At 56.3% G+C, this 24555-nt stretch overlaps 3 protein-coding genes across 3 annotated transcripts; 1 reads left to right on the top strand and 2 right to left on the bottom strand.

Moving 5' to 3' along the window:
• Positions 1-2097: 2097 nt before the first annotated feature.
• NCLIV_003390 (conserved hypothetical protein) lies at positions 2098-2862 on the bottom strand (the record flags this gene model as incomplete). The annotated part of the gene is made up of 1 exon (XM_003879840.1): positions 2098-2862. One exon carries the CDS (start codon positions 2860-2862, stop codon positions 2098-2100), a length of 765 nt encoding a protein of 254 aa, XP_003879889.1.
• A 4942-nt stretch (positions 2863-7804) lies between these two features.
• NCLIV_003380 (conserved hypothetical protein) lies at positions 7805-10906 on the top strand (the record flags this gene model as incomplete). Its single annotated transcript, XM_003879839.1, has 5 exons — positions 7805-8424; positions 8954-9136; positions 9248-9312; positions 9738-9823; positions 10751-10906. 5 exons carry the CDS (start codon positions 7805-7807, stop codon positions 10904-10906), a joined length of 1110 nt encoding a protein of 369 aa, XP_003879888.1.
• A 2176-nt stretch (positions 10907-13082) lies between these two features.
• NCLIV_003370 (conserved hypothetical protein) lies at positions 13083-20791 on the bottom strand (the record flags this gene model as incomplete). The annotated part of the gene is made up of 5 exons (XM_003879838.1): positions 13083-13110; positions 13719-14148; positions 15676-16817; positions 17191-17261; positions 17810-20791. The coding sequence occupies 5 exons, from the start codon at positions 20789-20791 to the stop codon at positions 13083-13085; spliced, it is 4653 nt and encodes a 1550-aa protein (XP_003879887.1).
• Positions 20792-24555: the final 3764 nt, after the last annotated feature.

The raw sequence follows: 24555 nt of genomic DNA, 5'->3' as shown, positions 1-24555 counted from the left end.
TATGCATTCTTCGCTCAAAGAGACCAGCGGTTTATAATAGGCGAAGACACAGAAACTGTCGTGCCGCTAAGCTGGCCGAGCAGTGCCCTCAGGCGTAAAAAAATTCCTCCAGTTACTAAACAGGTGCCAGGACAACAAAAAATTCCGATCCGTGTATTCCGTGCAGACCAACTCCAGGAAGGAGACTACGAAAGTCAATATGATATTCGTACAGCTTGTATACAAATGGTGGTTTTTCAAATATAAGCTGGACACCACTACACTTAATGCACTGGACATGATGGCACTAGTCTGGAACAGAACCAATTGAGCACCATGTATTTAAATAACAAAGATTATCTCCGACTGCCAAAAGGAACTTGGAGCCGCACGTGAGCAAGGCAGGAAACGCGCAGGGTACCATACGCCCCGTCGCCTGTTCCTGTTTCATGCATGCCGTTGCGTTCAATCCCAAATAGCCGTGGGTTTCCGATGCCGCGTGAAACGCGTGCGTGACAGGTTTTAATGGAAAGGATTCCGTCAGTAGGGGCAGAAACAAGAGCACGGATTTCTGCCGAAACGAGTCCGACGAAAAAATAAAAGAGCAGCCGGACACACAAGGGCGTGCGGGACAAGCGGCGAAACGTTGTCAGGCATATACCTGCGGCATTTGAGGTACCAAAAAACGGATGGGGCCTCTTCGGGCGCAGCCCTCTTCGGGGTAGTCAGCATGCGCATGTTTATGTATTGGTGTGTGCCGTTGTTCATTCATAATTGTTCCTATACAATCTAGGGCTACGTAGGAGACGAAAGATTACAGCTCCACTGTGGGTCTCTCCCCGCCAAGCGTTATCCGGTAGCTGTACGCACAGCAGTGCCCCAGCAAAAACAGAAATGCCAACCTCTTGAAAGAATTACAAGGACCAACGACAGTTCACGAAGAGGCATATTGCGTGTCGCGGACGATATGGTGTCTTTCCGTCTCCTGCGGACAAAATGGTGAGACCTGGCGGCACTCGGGCACTCTAAGAAGTGTTAGCTCCTGGCCTAGGCGGAACATCCAAAAAACATTTTCCGGTTTGGCTTTGCACCGCCTTCTCCAGCGAACAATGAGACCGGCGCCAATCGGGCCAGGCTGGGTGGTTTTTGTCCTTCCTGATACTGAGCGAGGCATGCAGATCCATACACGGGGCAAACGCCAGGACTGCCTCCACGGTTATGAAAAACAGAAAAGTATTCGGGTCGAGTTGCGGGGAAGTTTGATCTGCATTTCTCGTACTTGTCACATCCGCCACCTGCCGCACTTCCCACATCTTTAACGGATGAAATAAGCCTTGAATTTCGGAAAATGACATCTTCCAGTATGTCGGTCGGCAAACAATCGTACGGTTGACACATCGGCCTGTGTACGTCCACCTGTGTACACCAGGTCTGACTCACGCAACGTGCCCCACCAGGAGTCAGCCGAAAGCATCAAAACAAAATCATTCGAAGCAAAATTTGAGGGTTTCTCAGCAACGTGTGTGTCCCCACTCGCACGGAGTGGATAGACACCGATGAAACGAGCCATCCCTTCCATGACTGCTCCGCGCCTGTCAGGGATGGCAATTCAAAGTGCTCTTCCCCGTGTCCCTCATCAGTGTGCGCGCTACCGCGTTCAGCTGTGCACCGGATTCGCGAGAGATTGCGACGGATCCCTAAGGTCAGCTCGCGTCACTTTCGTGATTCTCTGGGCTGTGGTGTGGCCGAAAGTGGCTGCACTGGTTTTTGCTCTGTTTCAACTCGCACATCCCTTTGGGTTGACAGGTGTTTCGGCCATCGACGATCGCCGGAATCGCACTCTCAAACCCTTTGTACTCTTTCCTCCCAGGCAACATATAGGCTACAGCCTAAGCGTGCCTTCACCTGCTGATCTGGTTTTGCCGAATGCTCCGTCGTTGTGCTCACCATCGTGGAGAGCGCTGCAAGGCTCTAGCGTTGTGTCGTCCACCAGCTTGGTGCTCCGCAAGTGTCATCGAGACGCTCCGGATCTTGACCCCTGAGGAATGGCGTCGAAAACCACTGATGTTGCGTGTCCCCGGTACTTCTCTGCGCTTTCCACGCAGGCATCAGGCTGCGTCATGTCAGGACCGAGCGAAAGAAAGCGTGCACTCCAGCTTCCGTGAGGATAATGGCCGCAGCCAAGGTGACCACGATAAGTCCCCGAACTGCGAACTGCTCTTGAAGCGCTGTGGCAAGAATCGAGTTTCCGACGCGTTGCGCTACCATCTTTTCAATTGTCTCTGCTTGTCGCCGCACGACCGCAGGCGGCGGGAGGATCGATGCCGTAATGAGCAGATTGACCAGAAAAAAGAGCGCTGCCGCTCTGACGAGCACCAAGAGAGCCGCTGGTCTGCTTCTTGCTTGGGACCGCGAACGCTTGGAAACTGCCGCCCGCTGAGAAGGCCCGCCTGCCGCGAGTGCCGAAGAGTCCCTCAACTGGGAGTGTGGCGAGGTGAGAGCCTGTTGCTGTCTGTGTGACTCATGGAGAGGCTCAGGGACGGTGTCCGCCCTTTCCTGCGCAGCGCTTGCGTCTTCCTCGCCATTTTGGGGGCCCGCGGCGACGACGAGTGCACCGACAAGAGCGCCTGCACGGCCTGCTGGAATTTCATGGAGGCCAGCTGCGACACTCCACGCGGGCAAAGCAGCGTCGGAAGCCGCGCCACCATACGTCGAGCTTAGCGGCGCTGCTGAACGGGCGCGGGCCTCGAAAGACCCCGCCTGAACGGGTGAAGTATGCAGTGCAGGTTGGCAGGGGACAGCCGGCTTCTCTGCCCCACAAGGGGGAAAGACGAAGAGGACTCCAAAAAAGAGGCCGAGCGGGACGAAGCGAACGCCCTGCATCGTCGAACTTGGTGCAACAACACAGGTGGTGGGAATTCAACGGTACAGAAGACGTCAGAAACGGCACGAGTCGTGGGCGCAGGGGATTCACATATAGGTGCGGGGCACGAACGACTCTTGCACTCCTTCACAAGACAGACGGTGTGTGTCGGAGGAACCGCGCAGAATGCACAAGGTCGTGGGGAAAATGCAGAACCTGGCAGGAAAGTTCCCTTTGGGTTTCGGAGAGTCAAAAAGAAAGCAAAAAAGCCGTTGCCTTCACGTGACCGCTAATGTCATTGCTTTAAGCATTCGCGATTCACGAGCCCACTAAGCAGCAACTCATCTCCGCCGCCGCGACCTTAAGCCGCCCAAGTAGCCAAGATGTTTGGTTCCCTTTTGGCAACTAGTCAGTTACACAGGGCAGATACTCGAGCACGCCTCTGAATTCGTTTTCCCCGTCTGAGCCGGCCCTCATTGTTTCTCTCAGTCGGCATGTCCATATCGAGTGGAAGCGCGATGCGTTTGCACAGAGTCGTTCGTCTTTTCCAACAAGATAAGTCGTGAAAATGCAGCAGCAGCACAGATCCTTCTTTCATCGAGGCCTCCGTGTGCCGGGGAAAAAAGGCTCTCCGCTTCAGGTATCGCAGGGCTCTTGCGTACTGCACAAACGGAGTCGTGCACGCCAACGGCCTGGTTTCTGGGCAACGGGAAACCACACAGTACAAGTTTCACTGCCCGCTCGTCCAACACAAATCAGGCGGGAAAAATATAGCCAAGACGTACACTTTGCGAAGCGCAGGGCATTCCACAGGGCGTTCTTTTGCCCGCAGCCGCGCAGATGTATACGCCGTTGTTGCTCGAGGGACCGAGCAGGGAAATACAGGCGCGGGAGAGGACGCCCCAAAGAATTTCCCGAAGTTGTTGCTTGGACATAGCGGCTCAGAAGGAGTGACTTATTCGATTATTTTCTCTACACATTCGAACGCGTTCCTGTTGTCTCCTGCATGCAGTTTCTCAGTATTGAATGGCGTCTCCAGGAGCATGCACAGAAATTCGACCTTCGCGATTCCCCGTCCACCGCCCGCACCACTCTGGGTCCGCGCTGCTGCCTGTAATTGGCTGCAGCCTTTCCATGGAGAAAGGGTTGAAGCTCGTTATCTTCAACTGAAGAAAGTTTGCATGTTGGGAACCCGTTCCCAATTGAGGGGAATCGGCAAGTCCTCAGCTGGGGACATGAGCGTTACAACGGGGCGGTATTGCAGCTAGGCAAGGGCGGGCGCATTGGTTGACGCTCAACGAACAAGATGTGGCGTGCACCGCTTCCAAGGCACCAACAGTTCATCCCAGTCAGGAACCTTTGCTGCGATGACCGCGCAGGGGGAATGTGTGACGCGTTTTTCCTGATCAGGAGGTACTGGAGGTTGGGCGGAGGGCACACGTGTGCGCGTTAGACAAACCGGGCACTCTTGAAGAAGAGCATTACCGCCTCCGTTTCGCAAGTTGTGTTTGTTTTTGAACACGCGTCGATCGAAACGTGTGCATCTCAAAACGCGGCTGTTGTGGCTGCGGCACGCGCGTTTGGCGGTCGGTAGCGGCTGCAAAAAAAATCCAAGTCAGCAGCACAAGGTAGCAGTATGAGAACGGCAAGCGTTCAACAAGAGAGCGGACTACCGGAAGTCCTTCCTGCGACGGTACATTTGATTCCGATTGCCTATCCTCCCGCAGATTACCAGTTACAACAGATGCACTACAGTGCCGTAAGAATAATAGAAATGCTGCACTCAACACACACTAACGCGACAGGCAGAAACTCCATCGCGACGGAGCGGAGTGATCATCATCCTGAAAATTGTTGGCCACAAGCCTGCACGATTTCTTTTGAAATCGCAAGCGTTCTACCCTTGTTGGCAGACTTGTGCAGGAAACCAGGCTTTCCAACACGGCTGCTCCGTTTCGCACGAACATCCCAACTCCGTGTGGTCTCTTGTCAGACCGTCTGGTGTGAGGTGCTGCGCGTGAATTTAGGGAAACGCGTCTTCGCTTTTCTAGATTCATTTGAGTTCCTCAAAGAAATGTGATACCCGTTCGGTAGAAGTGGCTGTTTCACATTTGTAGACGTTAATTCCGTTTCATCCTGCGTGGTTGTTGGCTATGCGGGGCACTGTCTGAAAACAGCCGATGTTTTCGGCATCTCAGTTCATTCGTAAGGTTGCGCGTCTGCGTGGTAAGTCTTCAGTGTAGGCAAGTCCTTCGCTTGAAGATCTAATCGAAATATGCGGGTTCGCTGTTTTGATACTGAAAAGACCCCATCGCACCCTCAGACTGTGACCGGACCGGACGGGTACGTCCCTTCTCGGTCTGGCGGCTGTCGTCGGCTGCATCGACAGGTGCTGCCGACCAGAGATGTGACGAAAGCTCGTGTGACCTTTCACTCCTCGGTGCCAGTCACAGTTCTGTTTGCAGCAGTCGGGGACGGCATCGGCTACATTGTAGAGGTACGAGAAGCCCGCTTGTGGGGACATCATGGATCCGTTGAATGAGCATGCTTCCGTCCTGCGTGTGTCACCTGGGCTCGCTTCCGAGGGCACCGTGCGCTGTTCCTCAGGTAGAACCATAGGATGCTGAACATAGAGGAGCCTAATGTTCATGTGTTTGGATTGGACAAATGGAAAAGACGTCTCTGTACTGCGGCTTTGTCCATCGCGCTTTCCTGTTGTCCGTGCCTGTGTGCACATTCACTGCTGCCACTCCTAGTACCAGCGACGTTTGTGCGCGAAGCGAAAACTTCACGAGCACATGCAGCGCACCGCCCGATACTTCTATTAACCCCTTTCTTGGGAGGAACTGCGCCATCTCCGAGAGAACCGGGTACCACGGCGGGACTTCTGTTTCGTACGGGGTGGGAACGGCTTTGAAAGTACCTCAGTCTCAGTGTAGGCAGTTCCGGAGGGAGGCTGACCCTTAAAGGGCTGCCTCAGCAAAAAAATTGGCATGTAACGTGCTGCGTAGAACTCCGCAACTCCTGCGGTTTCGTAGCGCGTACTGCTTTTTAGACAACGAACCGCCGGAACCGTGTGTGGGTTTTTTTTTTTAGCGAACAGCTAGAAAAATCCTAGACATTGGGTGGCATAAAAACACTCACTCAGAGCAGCAACCGGCACAACTCCTACCTGGCGGCACTGCATCAGTTCTAGGTGCTGTTTTCTCGTGCCAACTACCCTTGGAGATGCCCTGAAACCCTATGCGTAACGCCGTCGAACTCTCGATATAATGCCCCCAGACCGCTTTCCGTTCCTTCAGCGGGTGTGACTGTTCGTGCACTCCGAACGGCACAGGTAGCCGCAGCAACGCTTGATCCCGGGGGAGGGGGGGGGGTTTGGTTGTTTGGGGGGGAGAGGGAGGTGAAGAGAGAAGTGGAGGTCGAGTTTGTCTCATACCAGGAGAGAGAAAGGGGGGAGAAACATCCTTGGAAAACAGCTGTGTCTTTTGGCACACTCTACGAACACACTCGATTGGACGAGGCAGCAAAGTGGTGAAGAAAGGGCGGAGCCGAAACAAGGTTTCTCTTCTTTCTCTTCTGCCTAGCTTTCTAGAAGCATTCCGATCATTCTCTGTGCTCGCGTTGCGCACTTTTCCACTGCTTGGAGTTAGTACGCCGGCGTTCCGACCAGGACGTCTGGTTTCCTAGTGTCTTACATACGCTCCTTCCACTTTACTGCATTTTTGACCGGTGTACATCAAAGGAAAGAGCCTATGTAAGAGAGAGTTTCGTGTCTTTGCTTTTGATAAACTTGGGCAATTTTTTGCATCCGTAGAACTTTCGGCTTCAGGTCTATCCACCTTTCGAGAAAAAAGGAGAGGAGCTGGCGACAACAGAGCTTCGAAAGGCCAAGTTTGGCACTTGACTTGCGTATGCTACTTTGTTTTCAGGAGAACCCAAAATTCCTGGATTCGTTTGGTGATCGTGGTCGCCCGATTGTTCAGAATGTCGGGAGAACCCCGAGCATGTGAGGTGTCTTCCTAGAGACCCCAGAACCGGTCTCCCGCGTGCACTTCGTTTGTGACCTGTGAGTGTATAGGAGGAACGCCGCGGTGACAAAGGATTTTTTCCCTGCGCGCAACACTGAGGCCATGCACATGTTGCCTAAAAGAACAAGTGGAGACAGCAAGGTCCCCCTCGGCTGAATTTGCCCTTTGTTCCGCCTCCGGAAAGAACTTCGGAATCATTGGTCCTTTCAGACGACTGCGTCAAGACGGTTCCAAAGTGTGTTGAGTTTTCAGCAGACGCCCCACATTTCTCTCCAAGCTCTGTCTTTGCTCGGCTGTCGCACTCTACCCCCTACGAGTCCCCCCCTCCTCAAAGAAGGACCGGGCTGTAACCGTTGCGCGGGCTTTTCGGGTGGTTTGTCCCATCAATCAACCAGACTGTCAACCTTGTGCAGTCTCTGTTTCTCTTCACTTTTTCATTCCATCTCAGACCGCTTTCGCTGCGCGAGTGCCTTGCCGTATCTCAGTCCCCATCAGTTCTCTGCGCTGTGCTTGCATCATCTCTTTCCCTTCCGTGTCTTCCCCTGTCTGTCGCGCGGTTTCGTCGTTCTTACGGAGCATCCTCCTCATCCATTGTCTTCGCTCGTGCTGTCCGTTCCCCCTTTCCGTGTAACTCTTCTTCGTCTCCCGAGACCTCCCGCTCTTCCGATCTGTCTGCGCCTCTCCGCTGCCGCTCGCATTGGCCTGTGCCGGGGCTTCGCAACAGACAAGAGACATCTGGATAGGCCTCCCAGCAAAGGACAGTGCCCGAGGGCGTTCTGGCGGCACTCTTAGTCGCTCGTGCGTCGCCTGCGTCTGGGCGCGCTCACAGTGACCGTCTCCACGCGCCTCAAGCTCCGCGCGCAATCGCGAGTTGTTCGTCTAAAAGACGAGCCTCTCGGGGGGAAGCACGGCGTGTCAGAAGTAGAGAAAAATGCGAAGAGAGAGAGACTATTCGCCCCCTCCTCGGTATGGCGGCCGCAGAGACGACCTGCGTTCGTCCTCTCTCGACGGACCGATGCGCAGATCGTACGAGCGAGAAGACCGCGGGAAGTTTCTAGGCCGCAGAGACCGAGGCCGAGACATGTCTTCAGATAGGTCTCTGTCTCCGAGAAGGCGCCGCGATGACTTCCGACGCGACGGATCGCTGGACGATCGCCCGCCGGGGCGATATTCGCCCGGAGACTACTACCGCCGGCGCTACAACGCCGTGATGGACCGGAATGATTCGCCGTATGGTCGGAGAGAACGCGACGGGAGAGACGAGAACTTCCGAGGTGCGAGAAATGCGTCGCCTGGAGAGCCCGGCGACGACTACAGAGGCAGACCCCGAGGCGACAAGTACGGATCCGGCGCTGGAGAACACAGCGGAAAGGGCCGGAGGTACTCGGTCGTTGCCCGGGGAGTCGATCGAAGCGCGACTCAGGACGACTTGAGGAAATTTTTCGGCAGATGCAGTGACGTGAAAGACGTCTACATTCCCCTCCACTACAAAACCAAACAACCCAGGCAAGTCAACAGATCTTCAAATATCTGTATTTTCACGCGTACAAGGTGCTCCACGTGGAAGCCGTCGCAACTGAGAAAACGTGTCTTTTGGTCGTCCCTCCCCGTGTCGAATCCTGTCGCTCCATCCGCGGAACTCCGCCCCTCGTCCCCTTTCGTCCCCTCTCTCGGTCCGCTCCGGCTGTCTCTCACCGTTTCCCTTTCCCTCGGGGCCCCCGTGTGCTCTCTCTTTTCTCCTTTCTCTTTTTTCGTCTTCTCCTCGCGCGTGGGGAATCGCGACGTGCACTGCCGAGTCGAAAGGCAGGGGCAAGAGAAGTCCCGCCGAGCTTCCACCCCTCTCTCGAATCCCTCGAGAGCTCGACGCCCCTGGTCCTCCACGCTCTCTGTTCTCCTTTTGTCTGTCCCTGCTCTTCCTTTTTTCAAGCGTAGAACTGGCGTGAGAGCCACCAACGGAGTACGCCCCGTAAACTGTGCCGCTCCAGTGTGTCTCGTACCCTGTGTCGAGAACACAGTCTCTTTCTCCCGAAACTCGCTTTGCCTCTCACTTTCGCTGGTGTCTCCTCACACGCTTTTCCAGGGGCTTTGCCTTCATCGAGTTTGAGACGGAGTGGGCCATGGTGAAGGTCTTGAAGCAGCTGCAAGGCGCAGAGTTCCTCGGCCGGCGACTGATGCTTGAGGAGGCTGAGGGCGAACCCAGCACGGCGGAAGAAATGGTGCGTCGCTCAACGTTCTCGCGTGTCTCTGTTATCGGCGCTCTCAGGTGCCTCGCTGTCTCTCGCGTCTCTTTTGTTGGCGCGTCCTGTCCTGACGGACTGTGTCCTCTTTCCTGTCTCGCTGACTTCGTTGCATCTCCACTGCTTGTGCGCCTCAGCGTCGTCGTTTCCAGCAACGCCGCCAGTGGCGCCAGGAGAACGGAGATTTCGGCGAGTATCACAGGTTAGTGTTTCGCGTCTACTATCCGAGACTTTCCATTTGGATTCCTTCGTGCGAACTTCAGTTTTTGTTTCCGTGCAGTGTTCGATGGCCTTCCCCAGTCGGCATCTTTCCTCTCTCATGCGATGCGAGACGCTCTCGTTTGCCCCGTTTCTTCTCCGGACAGCGTTTTCTTGTTTTTAACACTTTAGGGTCTCCCCAGCTTTTAAGAGTCCGACATCTCGCCTGTTCCTTGGTTCATCTCGCGCCGTGATGCGGGCAGTTTCTCAGTCGCCACTTTTCTCTTCTCGCCTGTCCGAGGATGGCTGTGCGCTGCGAATCCTTTCGGGATCCCTCTGTCCTGCATAGGGTGTTCCTTGCTTCGCGAGACTTGCCTTTCTCCCCCCTGTCTCTGTCGACGTTTTTGTGTTCTCTCGGTGTCTTCTCAGAGGGTATGGAAGAGGTGGTGGCGGCCCTCCGTACCGACCCGTTCGAAATGAACGAAGATATTCGAGATCCCCAGAGAGACGCGGAGGTGAGGAATCTCCTTTGTTCTGCTCTTCTGTGTGTCTGTTTCCTTGCCTTCTGTCTCGGGGCCGTCTCCTCTCACAGGTGGATTCGTCTGTTGCTGTCTCGGCGGGCACTCCTGGCGTCGAGGAGACCCCGGTGTATCCGGCTCACATCTCCCGGCGCCCATCTTTTTCAAAGAGGGGGCATGTCGTGGTTTCGGGGACCTTTTCCGGTCATCAGAAAACGCCGTTGCTCAGCTTTCCTGCACAACCTTCGAACTGTCCGGAACGCCGCAACGTACACACGCGACTGTAGTGTTTTCCCACATCAGGTTTTTCGGGCGTCGGCTGTCCTCCCACAGACGACGTGCTGTACTGTACTCTTCTCTGTCGGGTGTCTCTGGCCTCGTTTATATAGCCGTGCTTTTTTTGTCTCCATCTCTAGCGCAAGCACAGACTCCTTTTTTGCCTTCAGAATAAGGACTCGGCGTCCCAGGGACTTTTGCGAGCTCTCCCCACCGAGGCAGCCGGCGACCGCGCACCCCTGGCAGGGTGGGGGCTTTCAGCTGTGCCTCTGCTCTGCGGCGAAATGAGAAAGCAGCGTGTTTCGCGGACGCCGCGACAGTGTAAAGGGGAAGGGCAAATGGCAACGGGTGCATGCGGCAACAAACGACCTTCTTTGTCCTTTCGTCTCTTGTCAAGAGGGTAGAGCAAGGTTGCGAGAGGCGGCGCAAGAGACAAATAGAACACAGAGAGACGGAGACCGCGAAGGCCGCAGCGGAGGACGACTGGAATATGCAAACAAAGGCGCGCCGTCGCACTTCTTTTGGACAAAAATCAGTAAATGCCGAAGGCTCATATTTGGAGACTCTGCGTTTCGACAGTCGCCGCTGGCCCGACTTCTTTTCCGAAATTTGGCGGGGGCTCTTGCCGTTTTCCGCGCTTCGTCTCAGATTTTCGAACTCGCGACTGGCTCTGGGGTTGAAGCAGACCAGCAGACGAACCCGGACGAATCTCGCGTTTTGACTTTACTGGGCTCTCTCGCCCAGCGTTCCTTCTGTGAGTCTTGTTTCAATGCGTTTTACGCGCAGGAGACGGCTGTTCTGTAGGTCTTTGGGAACGAGTCACAGTCGCTCGGAGTACCGCGACCCTGTACACTCAAATACGATGCACGCTGTGGCTGTTGCGTGTGAAAGAGAATCGTTTTCTGGGCTGACAGAAGAGCCTTTTGCAACGCGATTCGAACACTCAGTGCTCCCGTCGTCGATCTCAGAGAAGGAGAAGCGAGCTCTCTCTTTTCGCAGCGACAACCGGGACCCCTGTTGCCGGACGCTTCCGAGCCGAAAGGAGAAATTGCTTGGTTCTGACATTGGGGTTGTTTGCCTTAGGGGAAGGGTGCGAATCGCCCCGTTTTCCCTCGCGTGTATGACGTGGATAAGAGGAGGGACGAGAGCACGAGAGCGACGGGCACCTAGCGTGAAAAATTCGACACTGTCTTTTCATTTTTCGTTCGCGGAAAGCAAGGTTTCGGTCTCGAAGGCACTTGCTGACCGTTGTTCCCTGCGCCGTCTCTATAGCGTCTCGAGTTTTTGCCTTCCTCGTGTGTCGCGGGGACGCGAGCTCTCAGTCGCTCGTTTTCGTGATTTTTGGTGCGTCTTCCACATTCGTGTTCCTTCTGTTCTTCGTGTGTGCACCTGCGTCGTTTTCGCGTTGAACACCCAGTGTCTTTGCACGCGCGACAATTTATTCCCTTCACGCCCGATGTGTCCGTTGCGTGTGTTTCTGTTCTCCGGTCCCACTTTTTTCCTGTTGTGGTTTTTCCTCGGCATGCCGCTGTGAGAGCGCGGCATTCGCGGCAGAAAAAGAGTGACAGCGACAAGAAGCAGTGCAGCTAAAAGGAAGGAGCCGAAACGAAGGTTTGTGCACCTTTGTTTCCTTTGAATCTAATGAAGACGGAAGTATCCGCACTCGCATTGGAAACGCATTTTCATTCCGTGTTTCTATGGCCTGCATGTCAGACCGTGCTCAAAAAGGAAGCAAAGATAAGAGAAGAGGGAACAGGTATCAGGCAGAGCACTCGTGGACAAATCTTGTGTGTACCCGAGTCTTTTTTTCCCTTCCGGTGCCTGTGCACCCTTTCTGCTGTCATTTCCCCTTCATTCCATCCACGGAAAGTCGTGTCCTTCCTTTTTTTGCGAAACACATTAAACGTGGAATTTGCCGGGTCCTGTCTTCAACGCCAAATGGAGGCCGTGCACGACACACAGCGTTTTCCTCTCCGCTGCCCCACTGGATCGACGGAAGTCCCCATCTGCATTCTTTGACGTCTGCTACGGAACAACGCTGGGAAACTGCCAGCCGCTGTCCTTTCAGGCCCTAGCAAAAAAAGTCGATCCTTGCCCGGGACCCGCCACTTCTCAGTTGAATACTGGAGCCAAGCAGCTTTTCTCTGCCTACAACCGAACCACTGCAGTCGAACCACAACCCACCCACCGGCGAGAGTGTATAGCTTCAACGTCTCGTGGCACGTGAGTTGCACGCGCTGGATGCTGATGAAACCGGGGGCAGAATCTGGCTCTTTTGGCGCGCGTAAAGTAGGCCGGGAGTTGACGCGCCACACCGTCTCTGCGGAAGATCTCCGGCCCTTTTCTAGCTCGATTCGTGAGCTCAGATGTGCAAAGCGGGCCGAGCAAGAGGCGACGAAATGGACATCGACGCTCACCAATCTGTCCAGGGACGTGGAAAAGACGTGCGGTTAACCTTTCCTTTTCCGTACGTACTCAGGGCATGCAGTACCAATTGGATAACAACTGAAGCTAGACTCCCCCTCGCACATTATACAATGGGATTCCTAGGTTTCTACAAACGACCTGTACAGCAATCACAAAGAACTTGGTTGTCTGTGTACCTCGTAAATGGAGTCATATTCAGTATCCTAGGTACTATGATGTGTCTTTTTTTTCGATTTGAGATATACCAGTCCACTATACTCAATGCGCTTAACATGATGGTCGGGAAAAGCGCCATAGAACTCGGACCCGGTAAACACAGAAATTCAAGATCTAAACCAGTAGTCCAAATCGTAGTATATATCCTCCCCGGAAAAAGGTAGTTCGTCGAAACCTAGCAATCCCATTGTATAATGTGTAACAGGGAACACTGCATAGTAAACTCTGAAGAAGCTTGCCGGAACGCGCACGATCGTTTTCGTTCTACAGCTCACACTTCACTGTTGCCCCTTGCGGGCTTTTTGACGTCTTGTTTATGTGCAGTACTACGATGGCGTCACATGCAGTGCACTGGATCCATGAGGCTAAGCAACAACACACACATAGCGAGGAACAAGAAGTGGAGGAATCCAGGCGGCTCGCTCTCGTAACGCGCACCCTGAAAGAGCACTTGCCTCGGAGAACTTGGCAAAAACGTTTGGAAATCGCTGCAGAGAGGAAAGAGACACAGCTTCCGGTTTCGAACTGCTCACTGCCCCACAGAGGAATCGAGAAGGCGCGAAACACGAGTTTTCACGGCTGAAGCGGAGTCTGCTTCTGCTTGCCGAAATTAGAAAGATACGGGAAAACACGTTTGCGGGGGCCGCCATAGAAAACGTCCACTTTTCACCGCTGTCGGTTTCTCCGGTTTGACCTCCCCGTTTGGACTGCACCCTCACATTCGTAACCCAGTGAACCTGGTGACCAACGCATGCCTACTCCATTTCTTTCCTACGCCTGTTTCCTGTAGCGGCTTTCTTTTGGCTCTGCCTTTTTGTCTTTTCCTCCTTCTCGTGTTCGGAGTCTCTATGGATAACACTCATCTCCCCCTGTCCCCTCGTCAGCTTTGTTCAATGTCACTCCAGTCGCCCTCTTCGTCTCCATGTCTTGCCTCTGTCCCTCGCCTTTCTTCCCTCTCTTCGGTTCTCCTCACTCCCGGAGTCCTTCCCGGCTGCGCAGCCCCGTTAGCTCTTCCATTTCGGTTATTTTTTCCATGATGCTCTCAATTCGCTCGAAGGAGAAAGGCTCTAACGCGACTGGATCGAAGAAAGGGAAACCCGGCCTTCGAGAGAGAGTAAACGCAGCGCCTTCGTGCGACCCGCTGTCGACGTACTCAACTGCGTTCGCTTGCGTGCTTGAGGAAACCGCGCTCCCTGCTTTGTCTCCTCGCGATTCGAAGCGACCTTGCGTTCCCCGGTCTTCATTCGCTGCAGGCCTGCCATCACCTGCCCTGCATCCGTTTACACCTCGCTCGCAACCTCCACCGGCTGCTAGGCTGCGACATCTGCCTTTCTTCCGTCTCTGCAACTGGTCTGCACATGCATGCTGGAGGAAGTGGGCTGCTGCCTCTTCGAAACTGTTTTCTGGCGAGAGAGAACACAGCGGAGAAGCTTCACGCAGCGAAGGCTGGGAACACCACTCTGGAGGAGAAGAGACAGACGCCTTGTCTCCAACTGGCTGTCCACTCGCGCTGCTTCCTCGCTCTGTTCTTGCCGGGAAACAAGGTGGAGGTGCCGAGCAAACTGGAATCCGTCCGTCCGGGAACCTTCTCCCAATAAGACACTCGCGCTCGTTGTCTCGCTTTTCCGGCCTTTCGCGGCGGGTTCCTTCTGCGCCTTGAGCTTCCTCTCGAGAAGGACAAAAAGACTCGCGTCTGGCCTCGCATCGCGTCTCGGTCTTTGAGACTGCTCTGTAGCTTTTTGCAGCCGGCCGGGTTCTCTCTGCCTCTCTCGAATTCGGAAGGAAAGCACGCAGTGAGGAACCCAGAGAAGACGGAACGTTCCCTGTCCTCTCCGCAGGCTGGTGTGCCATCCCGTCGGCACACCGGACTCCCGTAAACGCGCTGGTGGATGTCCCTCTTTGCCCGCTTCCATAAAACGCGAGATCTGTCCCTTCGGAATAGCTTTTCCCTTCACCGCCTCTCCCCGACTCTCCCCGTCGTCGTCTCCCTGGTGAAGCTCTGCAGTGCTCGGACGCTGCCTGAACGAGAGAGACGCAGGATTGACTGGCCGAAAACGAGGACACCAGAGAAGAAAACCGAGAACGTGACAAAGCTCTGGTCTCCTTTTCCCTCGGGAGACTGTCTCGAGTGTGCGTCACAGGCGTCACGTTGGCCTCGTGAAGACCAGAACGCGTGTTTTCCCTCGCCTTTTCTAGTCGATACAAGGCCTGCGCACCTCCCCGCGGTGTCGGAGATCGTGAAGCGCAGCCTGCCGGCCGCCAGGCAGGAATATCTCTCTCAGAAAACGCGGATGAAGCAGCGCGCCGAAGAGGAGGGGTGGAGCGTCTGCGTAAATGGGTAGGGGTGGCGACGGCAGGCTGCTCTGCGACGGGAGCTCGCAACCCTCTTTTGCTTCCCGGCCTCTCCCTCCTGTCTGCATGCATGATCCCATGGTTGTCAATCGCGGGCGACAGAAAGGAAAGCCTCACGGGAGAGAACGAAGACTGGGGACGGCGAGGCGTCGCGAAGTCTCTCCGAACGCCTTCCCTCCAGCCTTGTTGACTCCCCGCCGAGGCGGGCGGACGGCCCGACAAAAACGAACGCGACGAAGAGCACGAAGAGGACCGGAACTTCGCCAAGTCTTCGAGCGGGGGAGGTTTGACGGCAGCGACGCCCGCCGGCTTCCAGGCAGGAAGCGAAGACACAGAGCAAGCTGTTGACGACTTGCAGGCTTTAACTGCCTTTTTCAACGGACTGGCCACCCGCGGTGGAGCTGCGACTTGGGGTTTTCGAGGCTTGGAATGCCCCGCTTCCCTTTTCTCTCCCGGCGTTTCTTTCTTTTCGCCGTTTCTTCCTTTCACCCCCGCGAGTGTGCTGTCGCTTTCCTGAGAGGACAGCCCCCTGAGACACGGCGCCCGGCTTCGGCGATGGCTGCTGAGAGTCTGCTCACTGGAAGGTGCGGAGGGTCCGGCGGACGAAGCGAGCATCCGTTTGACGCTTTGAGATTTGCCTGGCGCTTCCCAGGCGAGGCCTGCCGTCTTGGACTGAACCGTGCTCGACGGACTCCCTCTCTTTGATGTCCCCACCCCTGCCTCCACTCCTCTCTTTTCCACGGCTCGGGTCCCTTCCCTGTTTCCGCGGATGTTCGCCTTGCTTCCCCGCATGCTGCCATCTTGGGTGCCTCGCTCTCTACCCCCGTCGTCTCTTCTCTCCGGCCTGTTGTTTGATGCTCTTCCAGTCGTCTTCTGCGCGGTCGAGACGCGTCCCTTGGCAGAAGTGAGTGCTGCGGAGAAAAGACCCAGTTCCTCCCACGAAGTCCCCTCAATTTGCATGCAGTCAGCGAAATCCCCCCGCGTCTCGCCAGAAGCGGAAGACCGGAGCCCTCTCAAGACATCGACCGCTGCGGCAAACGCGCGCTCTTCCAGCAGTCGGAGGAGTCGAACGGTCTTCGGCTCGTCGGCCTGCGAAGCAGGACAATCGAGTGGAGAAGAGATGACGCCAGCAGACGGACCAGAAGGCATGGGAAGCACAGTATCCGAGGCATGGTTGCCGACCTCCGACCCAAGGCAGGCTGCACGCTCGTCAACGGCATCCAAAAACCTCTCCACGTGGCCCCAGCGGGGCCCTCGACTGCGCTGCGGAGCAGCGGCCGTGCGTTCAATCTGTCCAACACATACCTTTTCCTCATCCGCCTCGACTTCTCTCGGGATCCACCTATCTTGCCCTTCTCGCAACTCGGGAGAGACGCCGAGCGAAGGCACTGACGACGTCTTTTGCCTCTCGCCGTTCCGCTCTTCGTCGCTCCGTCGCGAGGAGGAACTGCGGACCGCACCGGGAAACTGTGGCGGTGTCTGTTTGTCTTCTTTCGCTTCGCGCTCCAGTGAGCGAGGGGGGCTGCTCGCGTCCAGATGCGATGCACTTTGCAAAGGCAACGGAGTGCCGACGGGGAGGTGGTTATCGTCCGCGCCTTGTGTCTGGGCAGACTCTTCTCTCCTGGCTGCCGCTGACGCGGGCGCATCCACATCGCGATTCTGCCCAGAAGCGCCGAGGATCGGGGCGTCGCGGACTGTCTTTGTCCCGAGCCTTCTCAGCCTGCAGAGCACAGCCGGTTTAGGGAAACGCACAAAGACTCTTCGCTGTGCGGACCCGAGAGAACGCGTCCACGCACTCAAACGCGGGGGTGCGGACGCTCGCAAAAAGGTCTCTTTTGACCAGAAACACAGTTTCGCCTCCGGAACAGAAAAGAGGCGGGAGCGCACACCCCCGTTTCGGTCAGCTACAATGAGATGCAAAGGTCTGCTCCACGAATCTGAGTCTCTTCAAATTAAGTCGATTGAGTCCAACGAAACCTGTGGAAGGGAGAATCCTCTCAACGCCCTCGAAGAAAACGGCAAGTGCTGCGAGGTCACAGCGAAGTCGAGAGAGGCTGTCACTTTCTGTGTAGTTTTTGCACGAAGGAACGCACCTTGCAGGAGGCAGTCGCCGTTTGAGGAGAGCCTTTTCTTGTTCGAGTTTCAAGGCCTCATCGCGCGCGATCTGAAAGCAGTGGAACAAACCAAGTGCCCCGTCCACCAATGAAGAAGGCGAAACCTCTCGTTTTCGCTGAGACCCAAGCACGCCAGTTCAAGTTTTGAACGGCCCGCAATCGGGCAGAGGCAACATGCAGCAAAGACTTTCCCCGGGGGTCGTGTGGCACCATCTCTCCTGTCACGCTTTCTGCTGATTTTCTAGAAGTTGCCCCCCCTTTTTTCTTCTGTCTCCTGGAGCCTTCCTCTCTCGTGTGTGCGCTTTAACGTGAGTCGCACTGCCTGGCCTTTGAAGCACCCAGCGCGTCCCGCCTGCGCTCTCTTCCTTCTTCGATGCTTCACTTTTCGCTCGTCCTCCGCCGCCGCTCTGACTCATCGCTCCCCTGCTGCGCGTTTGGTTTCTGCACTCAAACGGACTTCGTGTCCAGGACTACTTGGCGCTCAACGTTGAGCCAAGCTTCCGTCCTCTTCCCTTGTCCTGCTTTTCCCACTGTGTGTGTGCTGCGATCTCGTCTGCTTCCCTGTGTCTCATCGTTTCCGTGTTCTTTGTGGACTCACCGCTTCGGCTCTCTCGCGATTTCGCCGCTGCTTCTCAAACACTTGTCGATGCAGTTCTTCCAATCGCTGCATATTCACTCTGCGTCGGGGGCGAGGTTCTCGGTCGTCCTCCGGTCTCTCCATGCTCTGTCTTTCATTTTCAAGATCAGCTGTCTTGCTCTCCTCTTTCTTCCCCTCCCTCCGCTTCGCCGCGGGCCGTGTGGCCTCGTGCGCGTTGCCTTGTCCCTTCTTCCCAGTCCTTTCCCTTCCTGGCGTTTTCGCCTGCCTTCGCTCTTGCTCCTTCTGCTGCACAATCTCTTCGTCCCTGCGCTCAACCGCGCTGTGCTCCCCCTCCTCAGGCGCCTGTCTCTCCACGCGTTCGTCTTTGTCTGCCGGCTCTTCCTCCTTTTTCTGCCCCGCTCCTTCCCTCTCTTCCTGCCTCCCCTTCCCGTCTTTCGCCTCCGGATCTCTTTGCCCATCGTCCTGCTCTTCTCTTCCGACCCCGTCCGCGCAGATCTTTCCCGCGTCTCTCTCCCCTTCTCCCTTGGCCTTCCTGCCTCCTCCGGCCTGTTCCTTCCCTCTCCCTACCGCTTCGCGTTTCTCACGCTCCTCAATTTCTTGCAGCATCTGTTTGACCTTGCACACGACTTGCGGACTTTCAATCGCCTTTTCCAGCAGGCCATGAACGAAGGCAGTCAATTCCTCGTAGGAAAAGCGGGACTCAGTCGAGCTCGTTTCTCCTGCAGCGTCGCCAGTTCGTTTCGCGCCTTTGTGTGGTAAGCCACACTCGCGTTCTGCCTCCTCATCCGTCTTTGTTTCTGGCCCAGCACCTTTGCGCGAAGATGGTGGACACGAGACAGGACGGCGACCGGCGTCCCCAAGTGAACTAGGAAGAGAGCAAAGGAAGTGTGCTTTCCAGCTTCCACCTTCTTGGCGTGACTGGGGAGGAGACGAAGCAGCGGCAGGCACGGACTGCTGCTCGCCCTGTGCCTCTCGACCGAACGCGGAGGGGGACACAGAAACGAGGGTCGGTTCTTCGCCTTCGGGAAGTGGAAAAGAGAAAGAGGAAAGCCGCTGCGGCTGGTCTTCTCCGGGGGAAGCGCAGCAGAGCGGGAAGCAGGCGCTGGGTGGATCGGCAGGCAGTGTCTGTTGTGGGGTTGCTTCGAAAGGACACGAATTCAGAGTTCCACTCTCTGCTCCGGCGTCGTCTTTCGGGAACAGCCAGACAGCAAGCTCTTCATCTGTCGGCACTCTGGTTGTCTCAAGAATCTCCTCGTTTCCACGCACCTCGAGTCCTTTGCCTGGAACGCCGGCTTTATTCTCTTGCGGGGCATGGCCTTCGTGGCCGTGCTCTCCCTGATTTGCGTTTCCCCGCTTTCCCGCCTCCTGTTTCCCTTCCGATGCCCACTCCGTTTCCTTCATCTGTGCTTCTTCCTCCGTCGTTCGTGGCGTCTCCTCTGGTCCCTCTTCAGAGCTTGGCGCCACGTTCCCCAGACCTGCTTCCTGCTGTTCCCCTGCCTCGTCTTTCGCTTGAATTCGATCTTCTGAAGCCATCACGTGGTCGCGCTCCCTGTCTCCGGCCGCCCCCTGTAAGTCCCCAACTCGGTCGCCCTTCGTCTTCCCTGCCGCGTTCGCCTCGTCTTCTTTGGCCGCTTTCTCCGCTACACACTTCGGTATGCCATGCTCCCCCTGGTCCTCCTCGTCGATCTCCGTCTCGCCCGCCTTCCTCTCTTCTCTCTCCTGCACACGATCTCCTTCAACGTGCCCTTCTCTCTGCAGATCTAGGTCCAGCACTCTCGCTGCGTCCTCCCTTTCTCTCTCCCCGCAGCCCATTACCACCTTCTCAGTCGCCCCGGTCCGTAGGCCTTCCTGCGTCTCCGCCTCACTCTCCCTCCTCACGTCTTCGTGCTCATTCACGCGCCCGTCCTCGCGTGCGTCGTCCTCGTCTCCTTTCTCTGGTTTACCCTTGAAACGCGGTCTTAAGCGCAGACGCCGCGGCTGTGGCCGAGACTTCTTCCGTCCGATTAAGGTGCACATCGACGTTTTTTTTCGTTTCTTGGAGCACACAGAGGCGTGCGTGTGCGTCGCGACAGAAAGCTCAGCAGACGGAGAAGACCTCGAGACAGCCCCCTTGGCGGATTCGTCCTTCTGCGCATTCAAGTCAAGCGCGTCGCCTTGGGTCCCCGAGGAAGCAGACGAAGAAGCAAGTGCGTCGCCATGGCAGTTCCGTCCCGTGCATAGGTGTTTGTCGTCTCTCGCGTTCGCCTCTCCTGCTTCGTCTTCGCCGTTCACCGTTTTCTCGCGGTTCACCTCCGTCCCGGGTTGTCTCTTCGACGTCCTGTCTTCGGCAACGCGCATCGTCGCTTCCTTCTCTTGTACATCTTGTTCCTGCGCTCTCTCTTCCACTGGTTTCCCCCCGTTCTCTCCGAATTCCTCCATTTCATTTTCCCCGCTAACTCGCGTCTCACTCCCCTCTGCCTCTTCGTTTTCCTCCGACGCTGTTCCCTCTCCCGCGTTGGCCTCTCCCTTCGCGCCAGTGTCCCCTCTCACTCGTCCGCCTTCCACTTGCTTCAAGCCTGGCTTAGGAGGCGGAAGCGAAGAACGGGGCAGACACGCAGAGGGGGAAGAAGGATAGCGGCGTGGCGCAGAAGAGACAGATATCGACGAAACGGAAGGCGACGACGAGCGAGAACAAGAGTGAGACTGTGAATCGAAGAGGGACGAGACAGCCGCAAAAGAAGTGCAGGGTGGGGACGAAGAAGAACTTGAACGAAGAGTTGGAGCCGATGCACAGGGCGATAGAGAACGCGGAGAAGCGCAAAACGGGGAGGGGAACAGCAGGGGAAAAAAGGCACGGCTTTTTCTCGGTTCTTCATCAGCAAGCGGAGGTAGTTGAGTCTCCTCTTCCTCGTTCTCACTGGCGTTCTCGAGTTCGCATTCTCTCGATCCGTCGCTCCCTGCGCCCTCTTCTTTTAGGCCGCACGTGCCCTGATCATCTCCCATTGCTCCGAATTCCTCCAGTTGAAAAACCGCTCTTTCTTGCGGCTGACCTGTGCCGGTGTCCCCCCGTTTCCCCCCTTCTCTGGGGTCTGCCTGGTCTCCCGTTCCTGTCGACCTTTTCTCTCCTCTTAGAGCTGCCTTTCTCGTGCGTCCGCATTTCTCTCCCTCGCTGTCTGTCCGTTCTTGCCCCCTTTGACGTCTTGTGCCGGAGTCGCCTTTGCTCGTCCCGTCCCCACTGTCGCTTCTTTCGCTCCCTTCCTCTACACTCGTTGCTTCTCTTTCATCTGCGGGCACCGCCCCTTCGTCCCTTCTTCCTCTTTCCCGTAAAAGGTGGCTTTCCCCGGCCGTTCCTGATCCCTCTTCCTGTTCCGTTTCTCGTAAACGAATTACTGCGGAGGTCGCCGCCAGGTCTTCTCTCGAACCTCTAGGAATTTGTTGCACTTCTTCTCCAGCGGTAGGAAACAGCCCACACACGAACGCGCCTTCGCCCGCCTCGCCCAGAGATGTCACTCCACTACGACGTTCTTCGTTCTCGTCTGGCCCCTCTTCTCCATACTCTCTTCCTGCTGGTGTGACTGCTTCTCTGGCGTCCCCCCGGCGCACTTCCCCTTTTTCGCCCTTCGCCTTCGTTTCTGCTCCCTCGCTCCAAGGCCTTTCCTCTTCGCTCCCGCGCACAGGACCATCACACGGTTCCCCACCTACGCAACTCTGCCATTTTGCTCCTCTGCTTCTGTCTTTGCCTCTTCGGTCTCTGGTGTACATGGCGTCGCTACAAGAGGAAAGAACAGAGCAGGGAACCCGAGCAGCGTCAACGGACCTGCCAAAACTCACGGAAGAGGCGGAAGAACAAGGCGAGGACGAAGAATGAGGTGAGGAAGAAGAAGGAGACAAAGACGAAGAGGGAGACAAAGACGAAGAGGGAGATGAAGAGGACGAAGAGGGAGATGAAGAGAACGAAGAGGGAGATGAAGACGAAGAGGGAGACGAAGACGAAGGATTTTCCTGCTCGCGTGTGCTCCGCCTCTGCATCGTGGTTCTTTCGGGAACGATGTCGTAGGCAGACGAAGGGAAGACAAATAGAGAGGACAGCGCTTCTGCAGCATTGACACCAAATTGGTAGAGAGGAGGCGAAGGAGCAGTGCGTAGAAGAGAGGAGCGACCTGTACACGTTTTTGATTTTCCCCCCGAGCGTCTGCTCTCACATTCGCGGCAGGACGCCTCATCCTCTGTTTTTCGGGTCCCACCGCCTTCCGCGGAGGCTTCGCTCTCTCCTGGCCGTTCTGCTGCCTCTTGACGAGACAGAGACGCCGACGAAGACGGCGACGCGGAAGACGGACAAGAAGACGGGGAATGAGAGGACATAGAGGGGAAAAACAGGGGCGAATCCAGAGCAGAGACACAGGACGAGTCATCCCCGGAGAGAGAGGATGTGCGAGAAGACAGACTGGAAGGACACGAGGAAGAAGAGGGTAACAGAGAAGAGGCAGACGATGGAGGAGGAGACGCGTCCGTCTCGGGGAGAGAGGAAGTGAACTTCGACTGCTGTCCTCCCTCGTGCACGGAGGCTACCTCTCTTTCTGCCATCAGAGGAAGCCGGGAAACAGACGGGGGCTCAAGGAGCCTGCATGTCTCCGACGTTGGGCCAGAGGAGCAACACACTTTTGCCAGAGTGTTTGATAGCGACGAGGCTATATCCACGTCCTTCGCGTGACGTAAGCTGTCGCTCTCCTTTCCAGTAGAACGGACGGCTTCTGCATTCTCTCCTTCGGTCTCTGCGACACCCTCTTGGCGACTGAGGTGACCTGGATCCGACAACACACTTGTCGCTTCTTCGCTCTCACTCTCTTCGTTTGTCCTCGCGACGAACTGCGTCGACTGGACCGCAGCCGGCTGTGCCGAGGAGAGCTGAGAGGCCGCCGGCTGCTGTCCCGAGCCGCTCTTCGCAGAGAGACGGACACCGCAAGAGCCGGCAGGGGAAGAAGCTGCAGAAGAGTCGGAAGAAGAGTGGGACGGTGAGGCAGGCCGGGCCGTCGAGTCGAGAGGAACGGTCTTCCCTTCGAACTGTCCCTGGTCTTCAGTTCCTTCGGCCTGCCCAGCAAAACACGGTGGGGGAGAACTGAAGGCAGAAGCGCAGGACGGAGAGTTGAGGGCCTGCGCAGACAGCTGAGGAGCCTCCCTCTGACGAGAAGCAGGAGAGACACAGTTGACTGCACTCCTCCCTTTTGTGGTTGCCTCGTCAGAAAACAGAGAAGAAGCACGGATACGAGATGACGGGAGAGAGGGGGACGAGACAGCCGAGTCTCGGGTTTCTGCAGCTGCGACAGACTGGGCGGAGCGGCGAGAGTCTGAACCCCCTTTGGACGCCGTCTCGGTTTCTTCCGCAGGCCTCCGCAGGAGAAAGCAAGAAGCAGCGAGAGAACACGAGACGCCCCCGGCAGCCGCAGGAATGGCGGGAGCTACGACCGAAGACGGAGGCACGGTCGGAGGTGCGGCACGGCAGACAAAGCTTGCAGAAAGACGCTTTGGATTTGCGTCTGCGCTCCGTTCCTTTTCTTTTGCTTCAATGGACTGCGAGGAATGCGAGCTTGCAGGCCTTCTGCGATAGACAGAAGAAGGCTCGCGGGCTGTTTTGCGCGTGCCGGAAGAATAGACACATTCATCCGGACGAAACGCGGGTGAACGAGAGAAAGCAGAAGGGGAAGGAGACGCAGCAGAGGAACGGAAAGACCTTGTCGAGGAAGGAGAAACCGGATGATGAAGCGATGGAGGATAGCACTCCGTAGAAGAGGAATGGACGGACTTGATCGACAACGGAGAAAGAGGATCTGTCTGAACGGGGCCGTAGGAAGGGCAGGCATGTCTCTCTCGACAGAGTTGCGGTCCACTGCGTAACGAGAAATTTTCCTCGCGCGCTACGGCCCTTGAATCGTCTCTGTCGAACACGGTCTCTGCTCGTCGGTGCCGTAACGCTTCCGCCTCTCCAGAGCCAAGGGGTGCAAGAGAAACCCGCTGTCCCGCATCTTTTCGATCCACTGACAAAGCCGGCCCACGCGAAAAAGCTGTTTTCGCGTCCTCTTTCTTCTCTCTGTATCTCCTTTCTTTGCCATGCTGCCAAACATCTACGATATCTCCTTTCCTTCGTCCGTCGCGGGTCTCGCCAACGGTCCCTTCGAGCTTTTCCTCTCTGTGTCGTGTCTCCGGCTCGCTCGTGCGAAAAGTTGGATCCTCTCCAGCTCCTGCCTCTCGCCTCCCCTGTCCTCGAGAACGTCTTTCTTCCTCTTCTTGTCCGTCGCGTCGCGCTTCTTTGCGTGGGCGAGACCGTAACGTGCCTTCAAGCGTTTCAGTCCCGCGACCACATGCAGCGTCTCCGTCTCCTGCCTCCTGGTGTGTCAAGTGTGCGCGAGCACCGAAGAGGCCAGCTGCCGTGCCTTGCCTTCTTTCCCATGTCTCATAACCGTTCTTCTCTTCTTCTTTGGGCCCAGAACGCGGCGTTTCCCCTACTGTGTCTGCGGCTTTTCCCGCGTGCACGCACTGCACTCCCTCTCTTCTTCTTCTCCTTTCCTTTCCTATTTCCCGAAGCGCTCTGATTCGGGATATTGCCTCAGCGACGGCCTCTCCTCGACTCTTCGCAGTTTCAAGCGCGTCTCTCCCTGCTTCCCAGCCCTCCTCGTCTCTCCCCAGTTGGGACCGTTCACGCGGTGCGCTGTCGACGCCCGCTGTTCCCCCTTGGCTGCAGTCGGCGCTTTCGGTTCGCTTGTCGTGTGTCC

Source organism: Neospora caninum, chromosome Ib, assembly GCF_000208865.1.
Source record: "Neospora caninum Liverpool complete genome, chromosome Ib".
Classification (NCBI taxonomy): Eukaryota; Apicomplexa; class Conoidasida; order Eucoccidiorida; family Sarcocystidae; genus Neospora; species Neospora caninum.
The sequence above is the reverse complement of the archived record's forward strand: the minus strand, read 5'-3'. Positions and strand labels throughout refer to the sequence as shown.